This window comes from Dunckerocampus dactyliophorus, chromosome 20 (genome assembly GCF_027744805.1).
Source record: "Dunckerocampus dactyliophorus isolate RoL2022-P2 chromosome 20, RoL_Ddac_1.1, whole genome shotgun sequence".
In the NCBI taxonomy this organism is placed as follows: domain Eukaryota; kingdom Metazoa; phylum Chordata; class Actinopteri; order Syngnathiformes; family Syngnathidae; genus Dunckerocampus; species Dunckerocampus dactyliophorus.
This window is the reverse complement of record NC_072838.1, coordinates 10995827-11011597: the sequence shown is the minus strand read 5'-3', so window position 1 is coordinate 11011597 and position 15771 is coordinate 10995827. Positions and strand designations below refer to the sequence as shown.

At 43.8% G+C, this 15771-nt stretch overlaps 3 protein-coding genes across 5 annotated transcripts in view; 1 reads left to right on the top strand and 2 right to left on the bottom strand.

The window, feature by feature from the left end:
- Nucleotides 1–6675, bottom strand: part of sp8a (sp8 transcription factor a) — a 22898-nt gene extending 16223 nt beyond the window's left edge. The window contains exons 1-2 of one of the 2 annotated variants that reach the window (XM_054762830.1): nucleotides 6264–6675; nucleotides 1873–1990 (exon numbers count right to left, since the gene is read on the bottom strand). The gene's annotated coding sequence lies outside the window, so the exon portion shown is untranslated. Of the gene's footprint in view, nucleotides 1–1872; nucleotides 1991–3723; nucleotides 4049–6263 lie in introns of those variants that run through there. The other variant, XM_054762832.1, reaches the window with a different exon arrangement.
- Nucleotides 2946–9310, top strand: sp4 (sp4 transcription factor). 2 transcript variants are annotated; one of them, XM_054762829.1, is made up of 7 exons: nucleotides 2946–3530; nucleotides 3759–3829; nucleotides 4606–4953; nucleotides 5029–6214; nucleotides 6314–6512; nucleotides 6968–7161; nucleotides 8171–9310. In XM_054762829.1, the coding sequence occupies exons 1-7, from the start codon at nucleotides 3524–3526 to the stop codon at nucleotides 8437–8439; spliced, it is 2274 nt and encodes a 757-aa protein (XP_054618804.1). In that variant the 5' UTR covers nucleotides 2946–3523; the 3' UTR covers nucleotides 8440–9310. The 2 variants fall into 2 exon arrangements, with proteins under 2 accessions (XP_054618804.1, XP_054618803.1); XM_054762828.1 differs by having other exon boundaries at nucleotides 6962–7161.
- On the bottom strand, nucleotides 6956–15771 carry cdca7b (cell division cycle associated 7b). Its single transcript, XM_054762833.1, has 10 exons — nucleotides 15656–15771; nucleotides 14907–15050; nucleotides 14475–14575; nucleotides 13005–13227; nucleotides 12851–12913; nucleotides 12528–12710; nucleotides 11669–11815; nucleotides 11428–11577; nucleotides 10743–10879; nucleotides 6956–10568 (listed from the first exon to the last, which is right to left on the bottom strand). Exons 1-10 carry the CDS (start codon nucleotides 15677–15679, stop codon nucleotides 10547–10549), a joined length of 1194 nt encoding a protein of 397 aa, XP_054618808.1. The 5' UTR covers nucleotides 15680–15771; the 3' UTR covers nucleotides 6956–10546.

Below are 15771 nucleotides of genomic sequence, written 5' to 3'. Positions count from 1 at the left end.
ACTCACACACAAATTGAACACCAGAGGCATCTGCCAAAACTCATGTCAGAAGTCATAAATCACTTGGTCTTTACAGCCTTACCTTTCAGAGGAGACACACTGACGCCACAGCTTCCAGTGACAAATGCACACCCACGCAAGTGTCTTCAGAAAGATTGAGGACACAAGAACAACACACTGCACGCAAACATGCACTGACTCATCCATGCCAATGGGACAGCATTCAGTATATGTATATGCTGTTTAATTGACATTTCTGCACACACACACACACACACACTGAATAATTTGTGGTGAAATCACCTGAAATGACCTGTGCAATAATCACAACTGGGGTTGTATTATGCATCCATGTTGAATTATTGCAGGTTTGGAGTGTTTTTATCCTTCTAACAAATAAAACTTAAAGTTGTTGATTTGCTTTAGTGGACACAAACATGCCACGATGCTTGTAAGTCTTTGTTAGTGTACAGTTATTTATTTTAAACTAACAATAAACAATAAACTTTTACTTGACACAGTTATACTGAAATGTGCACTGCTTAGATTGAGCAGGCAGACAAATACGTGCAAGAATATATACGTTTAAGAGTTAAGTATTTCAACTACAAGTACGTTACCATTTATTTTTTAATTTATTCATTAAGTGAGCTCAACGGTGACAGGACTTTGTATATGGTGCCATCTGGTGGCCTACTGCATGAACATCACGTTGTCGCTGACGTTGCTCCATGGAGGCAATATTAACTTCTGCTGAGTTTACAAAGAATATACCTAAAAAATGGATATTTGCTTTGAAAACTCAGTAGTAGCAGCGCTGTGTAATTTTTCACATTCGTTTTGATTAAAGCAATGCAACAAAAACAAGTGAACATTTTGGCAGAGGAGTTAACACCCCTTCTGAAGGCCAACCCTCGTTGCATAGCAACGCCCTGCACTGTGGCCCAGGGGGCGGGACACTTGGCTGCTCCTCTGCAGTTAGTAAATGTGTGCTTGAGTGAGTGTTATGTGTAGAGAAAAGAAAAAAGTAAGCCATTCAAGTAAAATACGCTTCTGTTTTATCGCATAAAAAAAAGCTCAGTTCGATTTCACGACAGACGAAAAAAAGGCCAAAAATTGACCTTTCGGAATAGTGGCGTTTTTTGCCATTTTTAGGTCCTACCTAGACCGCTGCTGAATGTGTGGTAGGTTTCCCTGACCAGAAATGTGTTGTTTGGGCAACTTGGAAAAAGTGCATTTTTGCGACACCTGAAAAAAAGGCCGACCCGCTCGGAAAAGTGCCGTTTCTTGTCAATTTCTGCTCCTCCCGAGACCCCTGACGAATGTGTGGTAGGTTTCTCCCCCCTCCCGGACCGGAAAAGCAGTTTCGGCAGCTTGACAAAGTACAATTTTGCAATAACCATGGGCTTGGATAAAAAGCCCGAAAATCGACCCATTGGAAAAGTGGCATTTCTTGCCATTATCAGGTGCTCTCAGTCCCCCGGGAGGTCAGCAACTTGATAAAATGTAATTTCACGACAGCCGCGGGTGGACCTGAAAAAAAGGCCAAAAATTGACCTGTTGGAAATGTGGCATTTCTTGCCATTTCAGGTCCTCCCAGAGCTTCTGATGAATGTGTGGTAGGTTTCCCCAACCCCAACCAGAAAAGCGTAGTTTGGGCAACTTGAAAAAGTGTGATTTCGCGAAAGCTGCGGAAAAAAAGGCCAAAAATTGACCCGTCGGGTCAATACCATTTTCTCCATTTTTAGGTTTCTCCCACCTCCCAGACCGGAAAAGCATAGTTTCGGCAGCCTGAAAAGTGCAATTTTGCGATAACCATAGGGTTGGATAAAAACCCGAAAATCGACCCATTGGAAAAGTGGCATTTCTTACCATTTTCAGGTTCTCCCGGTACCCCTGAAGAATGTGTCAAAGGTTTCCTTCACCTCCCAGACCGGAAAAGTGTAGTTTCTGCAACTTGAAAACGTGCAACTTTGTGACAGCCGTGGACCTGAAAAAAAGGTGAAAATTGACCCATCAGAAAGGTCTTGGCATTTTCAGGGCCTCCCAGGATCCCTGATGAATTGTGGTTGGTTGCTCCCATCTCCGGGACGAGACAAGTGTAATTTGGGCGACTTGAAAAAGTGCAATTTTACGACAGCCGCGAACCTGAAAAAAATTGACCCGTTGGAAAAGTCATGATTCTTGCCATTTTCAGGCCTTCACGGGACCCCTGATGTCATGTCAGATGAAAAATTAAAGGATGTGTATTAAAATTTGTAATAAGGTTGGAAAAAGAAGATACATGTATATTTACAGACAACACATTTTATTTGTTACTAGTATGAACATGTCAGCTTTTTAAAAAAATGTTTTACATTTTACCTTTTTGTTAATTTTCTGCAATGTGCCATGGGATGGGCCTCAAATGTCCCCCAGGCTGGACTTTGGACACCCCTCTTATATAATATCATTTTAATTGATTAAAACAGGTTGTGTCACACTGATGGGAGTCTTGAAAGCTCCTTGAATTGATTTGTGGTTGATTATTCATATTTATTATTATGGTACATGTTGGAAATTGTTCAATAAACTGCCTGGAAGTACTCAGCTTTCTACAATTTAAAGTGAAACTGAATTGGGACTGATAAGAGGACCAAAATAAAACATTAGGAATAATTCTAATTACTAATGTATCGGTTGTCGTAGAGTAATAGTACTGTACAGTGCAGAGTTGAAACACACGCCATACACGCCTCCCACCCTCATTTAATGCCCAATAACATAATAGTCGCCGCCCTTTCCTCTCTCTCACACCAACATGACTACCACTACTACGGCAACGAGAACAAGGCATCATGGGAAATGCAGTCTCAGTCACCCAATAGCGTTAGAGGAGGCGAGGCCTCAGCAAAATACAACTCCCATATCGACCCTCGCACGCCGAACCCCGTCGTCCAATCTGAATAAGTGGGAGGAGCACGTCCGCCCACAAAAGCCACAGCTATTCCAGTCTATCTGTCCTTTTTGTGAATTAAACTGTAAACGAATAAAAAGGAAATAGGAGAATAATACAAGCAGTGGTTTGATTTCGAAGGCAGACGGACGGCCACGACGTGTCCCCGGCGTCGCGCGGTAGAAGAAGCGGAGGCAGAGCGGAGGAGGGTGTTGTCCTGATGCTTAAATGGAAGTGGGTGGGCCTCTACGGTGACACACTGCCAACGCCGCTGTGGATACCATCCTGACAAGCGCTAATTTGTTCGTCTATGGACGGTTTACCCGGTCAAAGACACATACGACGCGGCTGCTGCGGCTCAACAGCCGTGGGGGAACGGCTGGGGTGTTCTCCGTTATTTCTGTTAACCCGGGGCTGCTAGGCTGTCTCTCCGCTTGGCACCGCCCTTCCTGGACGGTGGGTGGTTTCGTGAAAACGGGCAGATCCGCCACGGCCCAGAGCCCAACATATAGGCCGTCCTCCGCCTCCGTACCCGGCCGGCCTTCTACCGTGAACTACACCCTCTCCCTCTTGGTATATTAATGCGTTATGAGTGGTAGGTACCCACCTCCTTCTCTCCGTCTCCTCCCCCCCTTTAGCTGACAGATAGGACGCCTGTGATTAGTTTACTGGTAATGATCACCATTGTTGTGCTAGATTTGCTATATGATTACATTTCACTATTAAAAGGTCACACATGCTCTTGTAAAGTGCACCATTTTAAAAGGCGCGGACACACACGCACACACCTGATGATATTGTGACAACTTTGTCTTGGTTGCAGACTCCAAGAAGGAATCATCTGGAACTGAAGGAGGGAAAGCACCAAAAAAGGGGAAAAATTCTGCATCACAGGTATTAAAAAACGGAACTTCACGACTACTTTTGCTTTGCCCACAGCCAGCCAGCCAGCCAGACAGACACCTCTGGGGGCGTTCCTCTGGTGGATTGTACTTCCTGCTTGTGTGCAGCCCAGCTGAGAGCCAGCCCCAAAGCCTCATGAGTAGCTTTATACGGCTGTCACACTTCAGCCACTGTACGTTGGAAGTGTCACTTTGAATTAGGACCGGACTGTTTTAATTTTGCTTATGGATTCTTCTTAAAAGACCTGCAGCTTTGGGTATGAGAGTTCTATTTTCAGATTTTTTATGGGGATGGTATTCTGCCTGCATCTTTGTGCATGCATTGCTCCTCCTCATGTCATTTTTCAAGCTATTGTATTCGCTTAAAATCAAGGTTGCGCTCATGCTATGTTTTGAGAGATGTTGTGCCGGCGACCTAGTTCCTTTGAGGAGAGTGAGAGAAGGCGGCATTTTCTTCCAGTGTTCTGAGAAAAGAGAAATGTGGTTCTCACACGCCCACCCACTCGCTTCCTGTAATACCGCCCACTTCTACTGACAGCTCTCTTTTTCTGTCAGCTTTTTGTTTTTTTCGTCAACACCATCTTTTCTCCACCCATCACGAGTCTTCTCTTTCTAGTTTTACACTATTTGCGTGCAGAATAATTCAAGCCCATCCTTTCCCTTTGGCTTTTTTACTGAGAGGAGGTGCTTGTTTGTTTTATGCATATAAGCGTCGAGCTTCCCTCCTCTTTGCTGTTGCCTCTTATTCTCCTACTTTTTCCTTCCCAGGATTCCTCTCAGCCCTCTCCACTAGCTCTGCTCGCGGCCACCTGCAGTAAGATCGGAGGGCAGGGGGGAGCGGAGGGGACCCAGGCTCAGACAGGGCCCCAGCAGATCCAGCTCCAGGCTGGGCAGATCCAGCTGCAAGCAGGTCAGCTGCAGGGTCAGATTGTTGTGGACACATCTGGGGGCCAGGCCTTAGTGCCACAGCAGTTGGAACTGGTCCCGGCTCAGTTCACAGGGAACAGCTGGCAGATCATCGCAGCAGCACCGACTATGGCCAAGGAGAACACCAACCAGCCTGTTGCTGTAACAGTGGCCACCAGCCTTCCTAATGATAGCTCACCTGGACGCAAGGTGAGGGATGAGTTTGAGTCAGTCGTTATCAGATGTCGGCCTTCTTCTTCTTATAACTGCTGTCTTGGTGTGCAGGTGAAGGCCGTAGCGGGGACTAACAGTGTGACTGCCAACCAGCAGCAGCAGTTCCAGATAATCCAGGTTCAGAACCTGCCCAGTGCCGGAGGTGGGGTCCAGTATCAAGTGATCCCTCATCTGCAGACCGCAGATGGACAGCAGATCCATATCAACCCAACTCAGACGCCTTCCATCGGGGCTCTACCCGAGCAGGTTCAGCTCATCCAGAGTCCGAGTCCAGGCCAGGCTCAGGCCATTCTCCAGTCGACCAATCAGCAGACTATCCTGTCAAGTACAACCAATCAGACGGTTCCACTGCAGATTCGCCCTGCTCAGTCTTTCCCCCTGCAGCTGCAGACTCTTCAGGGCTCTCAGACTCCTGTCATGACCACAGTGCCCATAAACCTCGGTGGCATGACCCTGGCATTGCCTGTGATCAATAATGTCGGAGGGGGTGGCGCTGTGCAGCTTATCCAATCAGCAGATGGCACTTTCTCTGTTGCCAATGGAAACCAATTGGTGACAACAGCAGCAGTTCCTGCTTCGGCATCCACCGGATCAACAACGCCGCTGGCCGAAGGTGACGGCACGTCAGACGGGACACAATTGGTCTCCGCTGGTACTGAAGCTATGGCCACTGACAACCAAGCACAAAGCACCGAGGCGGATTCACAAAGCCAGAACCAAGCCAACGGAGTCCAGAGCCAGACGGACGCACCAGGAACCATTCAGCAGGTGATCGTGGGGCAAGTGGGACATCAGTTGGTGCAGCAGATCCAGCTGCAGCCACAGGCTCCAGGTCAAAGCCAAGCCCAGCAGCCTCAGCACATTCAGACTCTCCAGCTGGCACCTGGTCAAACCCTGCAGCCCATTCAGGCCTTCCAGAATCCAGCCCAGGTCCTTATTCGCACACCCACCTTGTCCCCTTCTGGCCAGATCACCTGGCAGACGCTGCAGCTACCCGGTGGCGTGTCCCTGCAGGGTAGCCTGGGAACAGCAGTGCCACAGCAGCTCACACTGGCCCCAGTGGCCGGTGGGACGACAGTGGGGGGAGGAGGGTTGGTGTCCCTGGGCGGAGCTCCCCTGACGCTAAGTGCGGCTCAGATCAACCCAGGATCTGGTGTACAGACTGTCAGCATCGCTGGGCTGGGCACTGCCGGGGTTCAAGTGCAGGGTGTGCCCCTCACTATTACAGGTCTACAGGGTAGGGATCACTAACAAAATTCTGCCACAGAAGTTTGTTTTAAACTTACTTTGGAATACTTTGTCAGCAGTCTTTGTCTTTCTCATTTGTCACTGTCAGGTCAACCACAGGGGCAGGATGGGGTCAAAGTTCAGTCGTCCCCTGTGACGGTCACAGTGGGTAACGTGGCATCCGGCTCCTCGATGAGTCCAGACCAGTTAGGGTCTGTGCAGAGCTCCTCAGACCAGGAGGGGCCACCCAGTAAGAGGCTCCGTCGAGTCGCCTGCTCCTGCCCAAACTGTAGAGATGGAGAGGCAAGGTAGGGACGAGCCAGTTAACATCATCTTTGCCTAAATGTGCCATCTGATTAGCTTTTAATTATATTAATGGGGGTGTTATTACGCACTATCAAGCACATATTTGGTTCAACAGAAAATGAACAAGTTAAAATTTAAGCTTGAGCTAGTAATTATGTAAAAACACAAGACGAGAGCAACCAGCTTGGCATTAATCAACAGCCCTGAAAACAAAGGATTTGTGAAATCATGTGAGCATATTAAATTTGGAATTACAAATGACTGATAACTATGAGACAACTGTTCTGACAGATGGACAAGGCAACATTTCACCAACCAGCCCTTCATGTTGTAATAAGGCTTGAGCACTGCAAATAAAACTTTGTAAAGTGTAATCACGTTTTAGCGTCATGCTGCTGTTTTTAAAACCTTGTAAGTGCTACAGTAAAAAGACATCTGCCCTCTGGCGCAGGAACAGTGGGGACCCCTCCAAGAAGAAGCAACACATCTGCCACATGGAAGGCTGTGGGAAGGTGTATGGAAAGACATCCCACCTGAGGGCCCACCTGCGCTGGCACACGGGTGAGAGGCCGTTTGTCTGCAACTGGATCTTCTGTGGCAAGAGGTTCACTAGGAGCGACGAGTTGCAGAGACACCGGAGAACGCACACAGGTAAGGAAAGTCACACTTTTTTTTTTTTTTTTTTTAACCAAAATGTGGGATTGGCTGATAGTATCTTACAAGGAGACGGACAAGAAAATACATTTGATAGTGGTTGCTTGTACATGTCATATTGAGTTCCAACAACTATGTGATTTCCCCTAGCCTATTAAAATATTCCAGTTGATGTTCTGGAATGGGGTTAAAAAGGCACTTGCAGTTCCATTTACAATCGGCAGGGGGCATTCTGGCGTCTACCAGTTGCCTCCAGAAATGTATTGTTGTACATTACAAGGCTGTAGTAACTGATAATGTTTTGTTTTTTTTTACATGTACACTTAAATTACCAAATATGGTTTCCCTATAAAGGATAGTGTTGTGCAGTCAGGACAAGCAAGTCCTTCTGGCCTAAACACTATTAGAAACCCTCACCTGCATTCACAACTTGAATTCCGTAAAACTGTATTAATTTATTCCAAAGAGACTAATATCTTCATTTTGTAGTGCGTGTCTTAGCTACCCTGCTTCCAGTACATGTATGTGTAGAGATTTCAGCTTCTATGCGTTACCATGTCAATGGGTACTGCTGGCCCCTGTCCCACACACACCATTAGCAATGAGCTGTTTCTTTAACCAATCTGGTTTCAAAGTCACCTCACAAGGCCAGCTAGGTGGCCCACAGTGAAGTCAGCATTTTGATTGACGTCTGAATGCCTATAAACTGACGCTCAGTTCCTTACCAGTGTGCTGGAATGCATCATCACATGAACAGCAGCACTTAATTCATCGCGTTTCGACATGAAGAAATGAGTTTAAGTTGGTCATCGTTCTGTGTGTGTTATATGAACAAATAAAAGTCAGCCTGGGAAAGCGTTAGTTCGCCACTTCGTCTGGAAGTCTTCCAGATCAGTGCTTACGAGTGGTGAGTGTGATGTATGCCACGGTCATATGACCTTTCCAAAAAGATTTAAAAGTAGCTGTACATTCTGTCACTCACCTTGTGGTTTTTATCCTCCAATAGGAGAGAAGCGCTTCGAGTGCCCCGAGTGCTCAAAGCGCTTCATGCGCAGCGACCACCTCTCCAAGCACATCAAGACTCACCAGAACAAAAAGGGAGGCACCGCCGTGGCCATCATCACAACGGACGACATGGAAGAAGACCCTCCCGAGGGCCTGGGCTCTTCCCCTCAAATTGTGGCAGTGGCGGCCCTCTCCCGTGACTCTGAGCCTGCTACACCTACCACCTCCAATCACCTGGAGGAAGAAGAGGAAGAGGAGGAGTTTGAATAGGCAATGGATTGGGATTTCTTTTCACAAAGCTGACTTCCTGTTTGAGGAGGTCGTCGCAGGGACTGCGGGAATGGCACATTTTTAACTTCATTCGTAACACAGTCATCAGCGAATAACAGCATTAGGAAAGATTCCCATTTATACAAGTGATATAAATAAGAAGTCCCATAAAGTACTTTGCGGGGAAAGGAATGGCGGCAGTGTCAAGATTAACAAGACAAGTGTTTTTTTTCCCCCCCTAAATTGTGATACCATCTATCTCTATGCACAAAGTTATGTTCCTGTTTCCAGCCTGTAAGACAGGGCTGAGGGTCAATCAAGGTACAGCACTGTTGCAGAGCAGAGGCAGTCTTGGGAAAGTGCGTATGATGAGTTTGTGAGTGAGTGTGTGTGTGTGTGTGTGTGTGTGTGTGTGTGTTCCCCACGCTGTCATGAAGAGGATTTACCGAATATGAGTTTAGGTCCTCAGAACTAATTCAGGTGTGGATATTTCGTGAACACTCAAACTGTCACTGAAGATACGAGGAAAATTCTTTTAAGAAGAAAAAAAAAAAACAAGCACATATAGAAAGATTTATACATAATGCATTCCTATTGAGGCACAGCGGCCGTGAGAAAAAAGGTTTCTATTTAAAACAAAAACAATCTAGCTTTCTACAACTATGTTTGTGAGGTGAAAGCAATACTTTAATGACAATCCTAGTGGACCATGTTTACATTGTCAGGGAGGGGAGATAAATGAGAGCACACATGCAGTCGTTTGGTAATTTCCTGCATTTTATCGTTATTGTGGGTTCGATTCCTGGCGGCAGTCTGTTCATTATGGACAGTGATGCTTTTGAGTTTCTGTGCTCCTCTGCTGCCCACCCCCTACATCCATCCCACCTGCTCTGTGACCTACAACTGCCTTAACACAAGCTGAGGGATGGTCAGAGCCAGTGAGGTGGGTGGAGGAAAAGGGGGACTGGTGGGATAGAGCACAGGCCACTGCAGAGAAGTGAAGTGGGGGTGGGGGGGGGGGGGCAGCTGGGCGGGGGAAGTGGTTCAGGCGGTTTAGCTATGTGGTGATGTTTCTGGTGGTGTTGCTCAGTGTTAGTCCGGTGCGTACATTATTATTAAAAAAAAAAGAAAAGAAAAGAAAAAAAAGAAGTCTATTTTAGAGAAATTGTTCTGGAAAACCATCCCCCTCCCAGTCTGACACACAGCAGCCCACTGTGTAAAGCTAATTTATTATCTTGATTTGTAATGTTTGCCTTCTTGCTGGACTTTGTATTTGTGTGTGTGTGGATTCTAAAGTTGTGTACAGCATGTTTCAGTTTTTTGCTGTCGTATTGCTTCTTCTTTTTTTTTTTTTAATGTTCATGGCAGTTTTCTTTTTCCTCCACGCGCCATAATGTGTGTTTTTTTTTTCCTTTTTGGAAGAAAATAAAAAGAAAGCAAAAAATGTGTTTCAAATTAAAACAAAAAAAGAAGTTGATACCAAACAAATGTAGATGTTTTGGGTAATATTTTGTGCGCCAACCAACTTTTTTTTCTTTGATATTTTGTAGTGACATCTCATTTGTAAATCTTTTTCTACAGTCTGTTCTTTGCCATGACATTTGATATTGGGTTTTTTGCCAGGTTAGCCTCAAAGGCTCCAGTTTGTTGAGATTTCTAAAACTGGTTTGTACAAATGTGTTATGTCAGTAAAAAGAATGAAAAAAAAAAAGCTAACTTCGAACAGAAAAGATGCTTCGCCTGCATAACACGTGACAATAAAGTGATTTTAAACAGCCTTACCTTTCTGACTGACACACCTTTTTGTCGTGAATTACTGAAACAAGCACCCAAATAACAAAATGCTATTCGAAATTTTTCTTTATTAGAACTGTAATATTACAGTAACCTGACAATGTTTAGAAAAGTGGTAGTATAAAATCCTTTTGCAGACGGAAATAGGATGTTAATGTTTTTTTCTGGTGAGAAACATGGACAACTAAAAAATGAAAAGTTAAAAACAATATTTAGAAACTATCACAGTGATTGTGCTACAATGTAGAAATGTGTATCAAAAAACTACAGTACTGAGCAGGTATCAAGAGTGCGATGAAGTTCAGCCTGGACTTTACTGTAGCTCCTTCTGAATGCTGCCATGGAGACAAAACAAGACATCAGTTCATTGACAAGATACAGCTGTACTATAATCCAAGTCTAGAATGAAAACATGTCTGTGGTTATTTTTCTCCATGCAGAAAAGTGCATCAGTGCTCATTTGATTCATGTCACATGATCCTACAGGAGAAAAGGGCTGGGCGACATACCTCTCCAGATACTCATGGACATTGTCATGGCCGTTATAGCGGGCCAGCCCTACCAAGAGCCCAGTTGGACAGCGCCCCTCCTTTTTCCGACACAGGCTGCAGTTACAGACCCCTCTGCAGATGGGACACGACCATGTCTGCAGGGGTGGGGAAAAAAATGGTATTATTTTCCTGCAAGTTGCTCACCTGACAACACAACAAGTTGATCCCAAAAAGCTGGACTGTGGTTTCAGTTAATGACAGGCAACTTGGTAATATAAGATGGCGTGGCAGCGCCATCACCTTGAAATTGTGTTGCCGTGAGTAGATACCATGGATTCCAAAAAAGTGCAGTTTTCCTTCAACATGTTTGAGTCTACATTATGTCTTTTTTTCCTGTTATGTCTACTATATTGTGTAAAACGAGTGTAAAGGTGACTATAGGGGTGTTACTTCATGTCCACAAGGCTCTAATAGTGTTAAAACCCATATTTAGAAAGTCGCAAACAGGTTTTCTATGCCTAACCAATTAACCACGATAAACGAGGGATGACTATCGTCATTTTAGCCATTACAGTTTATTCATTTGTTTGTAAAGACGCTGAGCAACACATCTGTAGTTCTTTTTCATTTACACCCCTGCATTATGTGAACTTTGCTGCATCATTTTAACTATGTAAAACATTTGTTGCACGTCGTTACTGACCGGGTCAAGCAACACGGTGCGTACATCCTCGCCGTAACGGTTCTTGAGACACGGCCCACAGAACTGCCCTTTGCCTGCCGAACAGAACCCACTGCGGCACACGGTCTTGGTGTCGAGTGTTTTTTGTCTGCACTGGTGGCACGAGCTTCCCTGAGGGAACACACACATGACACAGACACAGACGACGTGAAGAAATGTCCCCACCTGCACATAACCCAACAAAGTTGCACTGTTGACCCACATTCTCTTTGTCCCAGATCTTGTCTTTACTGCGGTAAGCTATGTTGTCCAGTTCTTCCTTGGTGACGTCATCAACGGTCTTGAAATCAAATTGACTGCGTCTGTGGCGCTTCTTCTTTATTTTCTCACCAGCAAGCTCCTCATCCACCTATCAAGCAGTGAGACAAGAGATCAGGAGGAGCCACAACAGAACAATACGCAGTGATAAATGTGTCTCATTGCAAGATAATACATAGTAGAGCCCCTTTTTTCTTGGGGGTTACGTTCCAAACCACCAGCAAATGGCAAAAATAAAGTCAATAACTGACTCTGCTTTTGTTTAAAACAATCAACATTTTTTAATAATAACTAAAAGAGTTTGGTAAACAAGACAATGTTTTGTTTAAAGTAGGATTGACAAAAGAGCAGCTTGGCAGCCATTTTTGCCCCTGAGCTTCTTTATTTCAATATATTATTATATTCTGAAAATAAAATTGATTATTAATGAGATTAATATTAGACATTACACTAATTTGCTTTGTTGCCTACAAGAAATAACTTAAGACGATGCTTTGTTCATATAGCTTTGTTCATATTGACCTACATTGGATTGGTTTTAGCATCTCTAATGTACAAAATGTACCAAAGTGGCCCACCGGATATTTTATTTTCTGCATGCAGTCCTCGCTGGAACGTTTGGACACCCCTGCTTTAAAACTTTGTCTTAATTATTCAATGTAGTTGAACTTTTTCAACTCTAAATAAAATATTTAAGTGAAGCTGACTGCAGGTGATCTAGCATCAGCAGCTTCCTGCATAGTGCAGAGTGTTTCTTCTGGAGTACAACTCAATGTGTGTCCACATGGCGTGACCCAACACACCTCCACCAGTCTCCTGAGGTCTATTGTCTTGGGGCCCTTACGAGGCAATGGCTCACACGCTTGGTCCACAGCAAAGTTCTCAGGAGGACGGGCCTTACGGGACGGGTTCCTCCTTTCTGACCCGCTGTCCAGCTCGATTTTGCGTTTTCGTGGTGTTGTTTTCACAGGGGAGCGCTTCTTCTTCTGCACAGATTAGATGACGACAGCCATAACAAACAACACATGTCAACAAAACTGCAGCAGGGAAAGCAAGCAAGGGCTGTTTTTTTTTTTTTTAAATCGGCAGTAAGCGTCAGCAGCAAAGGGTGAGTGCGACTGCTCACTTGAGGAGTGGCGGGCAGAGTCAGATCAGCCATAGTGCTGAGATCAGCAAACAGCTTAGCCAGCTGCAAGACAAATGAATGACTTTGAGTGTTTGTCATTATACTTACAATAACATTTAAATAGTACACAGTCACAGTTTAATAGCCAACCAACCATAGCCTTGTTCTCCTGGATGTTTTTATCCCGTTTCCTTAGGCTCTGGTACAAGACCTCATCCTCGCCCTGCTCCTGTTCTTGTTCTTTCTCTTCTTCTCTGTGTCGATCCTGCTTCTTCATCTTCTGTCTCATCCTCCGCGCCAGAGTTTCTTGTACCGGCTTTTTGACGTTTTTCTTTTTTGGCTCCTGTTTGTGGGCAGATGGCTGTTTGACTGGAAACCTGAGAAGGCAAATCGATAGAAAAAGAGTGTTCGATCATTGAACCACAACATGTGTGTCAAGGATCGCATGAGACTTACCATCCACATCGATGCTGGACACTATACTGGCAACAAACACAAATATATTGTGCACAGTAGTACAAGTACAAGAATATGTGTCACACTACTAAGATACACTATTAAATCCCATAATTTACACCATATTGGCATACTCCATTTACACTGAAAATAGCTTTCCTGTCACAGTAGCTCTGTGGTTATCGCCACACTTTTCATCTTTGTCACAACTTTCACCCTTCTGTGTGGGTGTCTGAAAAAACAGATAAGGGGAATTACTCCTTTAGAGTCTAAGTGGCGTGTCACATGCTAATGAATTAGAAAAAAAAATTGTGGTTCAACTCTAAATTGGATGACTTGGGGCGCGTGCATTACGTATTCACTGCAGCAGTCTACTGAACTTCCCCATGCCGTATCAATGCTTGATAACATTCAGTTTAGTTTGACATTACCAGAGAGGTTTACAATGTAAACATCGTATTGTGCGTGTACAGTAATCACAATGGTGGATTATGGTTATTTGACAAATGGATGGATAGATAATAGATATTTACAGTATACATAAACAGCACCAACGTAAATATCTCAAGAGCAAAAGAACAGTTAAGCAATTAAATTACAATGGGTGTGACACTGAAGAGCTGATGGAAATATTGGTGCAACACAGATAATAAAAACAGTACAGTTACATTTGTAACCTGCGGATACCGCATGTATGTTTGGTCGACATATTAACAAAAGCCTGTAGATACATTACTGTAAAACATTGGTTCCCAAAGTGTGGCCTGCTGCACATTCAAAAAACGTATTTTAACAAGAAAACTAAAAAACTGCAAAAATGGGAAAAAAACAGTAATTTTACAAGAATAAAGTTCAAATATTCGGACCAAAAAGTCATATTGTAATGATATTAATATGACGGGAAAAAAATGTAAGAAAGTTGAAATATTTGGAAAACACAGTAAAAATAGGGGGGGGAAAGGGGCAAAGGCTGAAGTTCACACTAATACAAATAATAAGCTTTGCTTTTTCCACCCATATCACAAGCTGAGATGTATTTTTTTCTTGAAATATATATCACTTCTGAGCATATCTTTACAAAATATCAAAGCGGCTCTTGCATCCTTTAATTTTTTCAGTACGGAAAAGGTTTGGACACCCCTGCTGTGTCAACCATTTGTTCACGTACCTGAGAGCTACTAAGAGGCTTCTCCTCTTGGGGACGGGTGTCTCTTCACCATCAGAGTAGAAACCTGTGTCTACATCACTGTCATCCTCCGACTCCACCCTCTGAAAAAAATGAATGAATGCATAAAATTTGACCAAATATTAAGAATGTAAAAAATAAAAATGTACATTACTTTGTCATTAAAGTTAAGATTGCTTTACTCTTTTTAAGCCTTAACATTAGCAGTGATAAAATCATTTTTGCACTTCACAGTCAAAAATGTCTCTTTTTTTGTTGTTTTTATGATAGCAACATTTTGACCCTGCGTCAGATTATTTCTATTTACATTATTACCAATGCGAAGAAATTGTGTGACTGGTTGTGTCCTACCTCAGAGGTTCCACTGTATTAACAATGTTGATGTTACCAGCACAGCAGATAGTAGAATCATACCTGTGCATTAAATCGTTTGTTGAAATGTCTTCTGTCCACTTTTTCCTCTTCTTCACTGAAGCCTTCAAACTCATCCTCACTGTCCGACTGGCTGAATAAACGAGCCAGCTCAGCAGTTATGAATTTGGACTTGAACCTCAGTGCCTGGAGGAAAACATACACAGTTCACACCACCACTTGGCTATACGGTCAGCATCAACAACACAGTTCATGCATGCACATTTCTGAAGTGTTCCCGGGGTTATAAAAGGCAAGAAGGGTGGCGGTCACCAGGCCTGTGCAGTGTTTTTAGGGGGAAAGGCACAAACAAGTGTGATTTACAAAGAAGATTCCATATTTCGTGCATTTTTTTTATAGCATAGCACAGATGATTACCATTGTCGTAATATCGTCATTGTTCTAATTTTATAAACTCAAACCCAGGACACTTAATTAGCTAAACCTATACATTTTTCTTAATTACATTACAATGAAGTGGCCGGCGAGGCCTAAAAAGCCTATTGAAGACACGTCACACTTTTTTGGCCTTTTTTTCCTGACGTGAAACTTTCCACGTAAACCCTAAATGCTGATAAATATTCTAAACATATACACTTTGGCAACAGGGACAACAAATGTAGCTAACTAGCTGCTTCGAATGTGGTCTTTACCGGCGAAGTTTCAAGTGATTCATTTCGGCCAAACTGTTCATTTTATGACTCTCAAGATAGTTGTTTATGATACAAACAACAAATTTAAAAATAAATTACCTTCGATTTGATATTATTTGCCATTGTATCTCCGTTTCAAAACGAACATTCAACCTACAAAACACCCTCCTCCTTGGGAAACTCTACCCAGTGCGTCCGAAAGGATTTAAACATTA

Coding starts and splice junctions, on each gene's coding strand:
- sp4 (XM_054762828.1), top strand. Junction 4,954..5,028: donor ATAGCTCACCTGGACGCAAG/GTGAGGGATGAG, acceptor CTTGGTGTGCAG/GTGAAGGCCGTAGCGGGGAC. Junction 6,513..6,961: donor TGTAGAGATGGAGAGGCAAG/GTAGGGACGAGC, acceptor CCTCTGGCGCAG/GAACAGTGGGGACCCCTCCA.
- cdca7b (XM_054762833.1), bottom strand. CDS start 15,679: ATGGCAAATAATATCAAATCGAAG. Junction 12,914..13,004: donor TCCAGGAGAACAAGGCTATG/GTTGGTTGGCTA, acceptor TTTGTCTTGCAG/CTGGCTAAGCTGTTTGCTGA. Junction 12,711..12,850: donor CTCTGCCCGCCACTCCTCAA/GTGAGCAGTCGC, acceptor TAATCTGTGCAG/AAGAAGAAGCGCTCCCCTGT.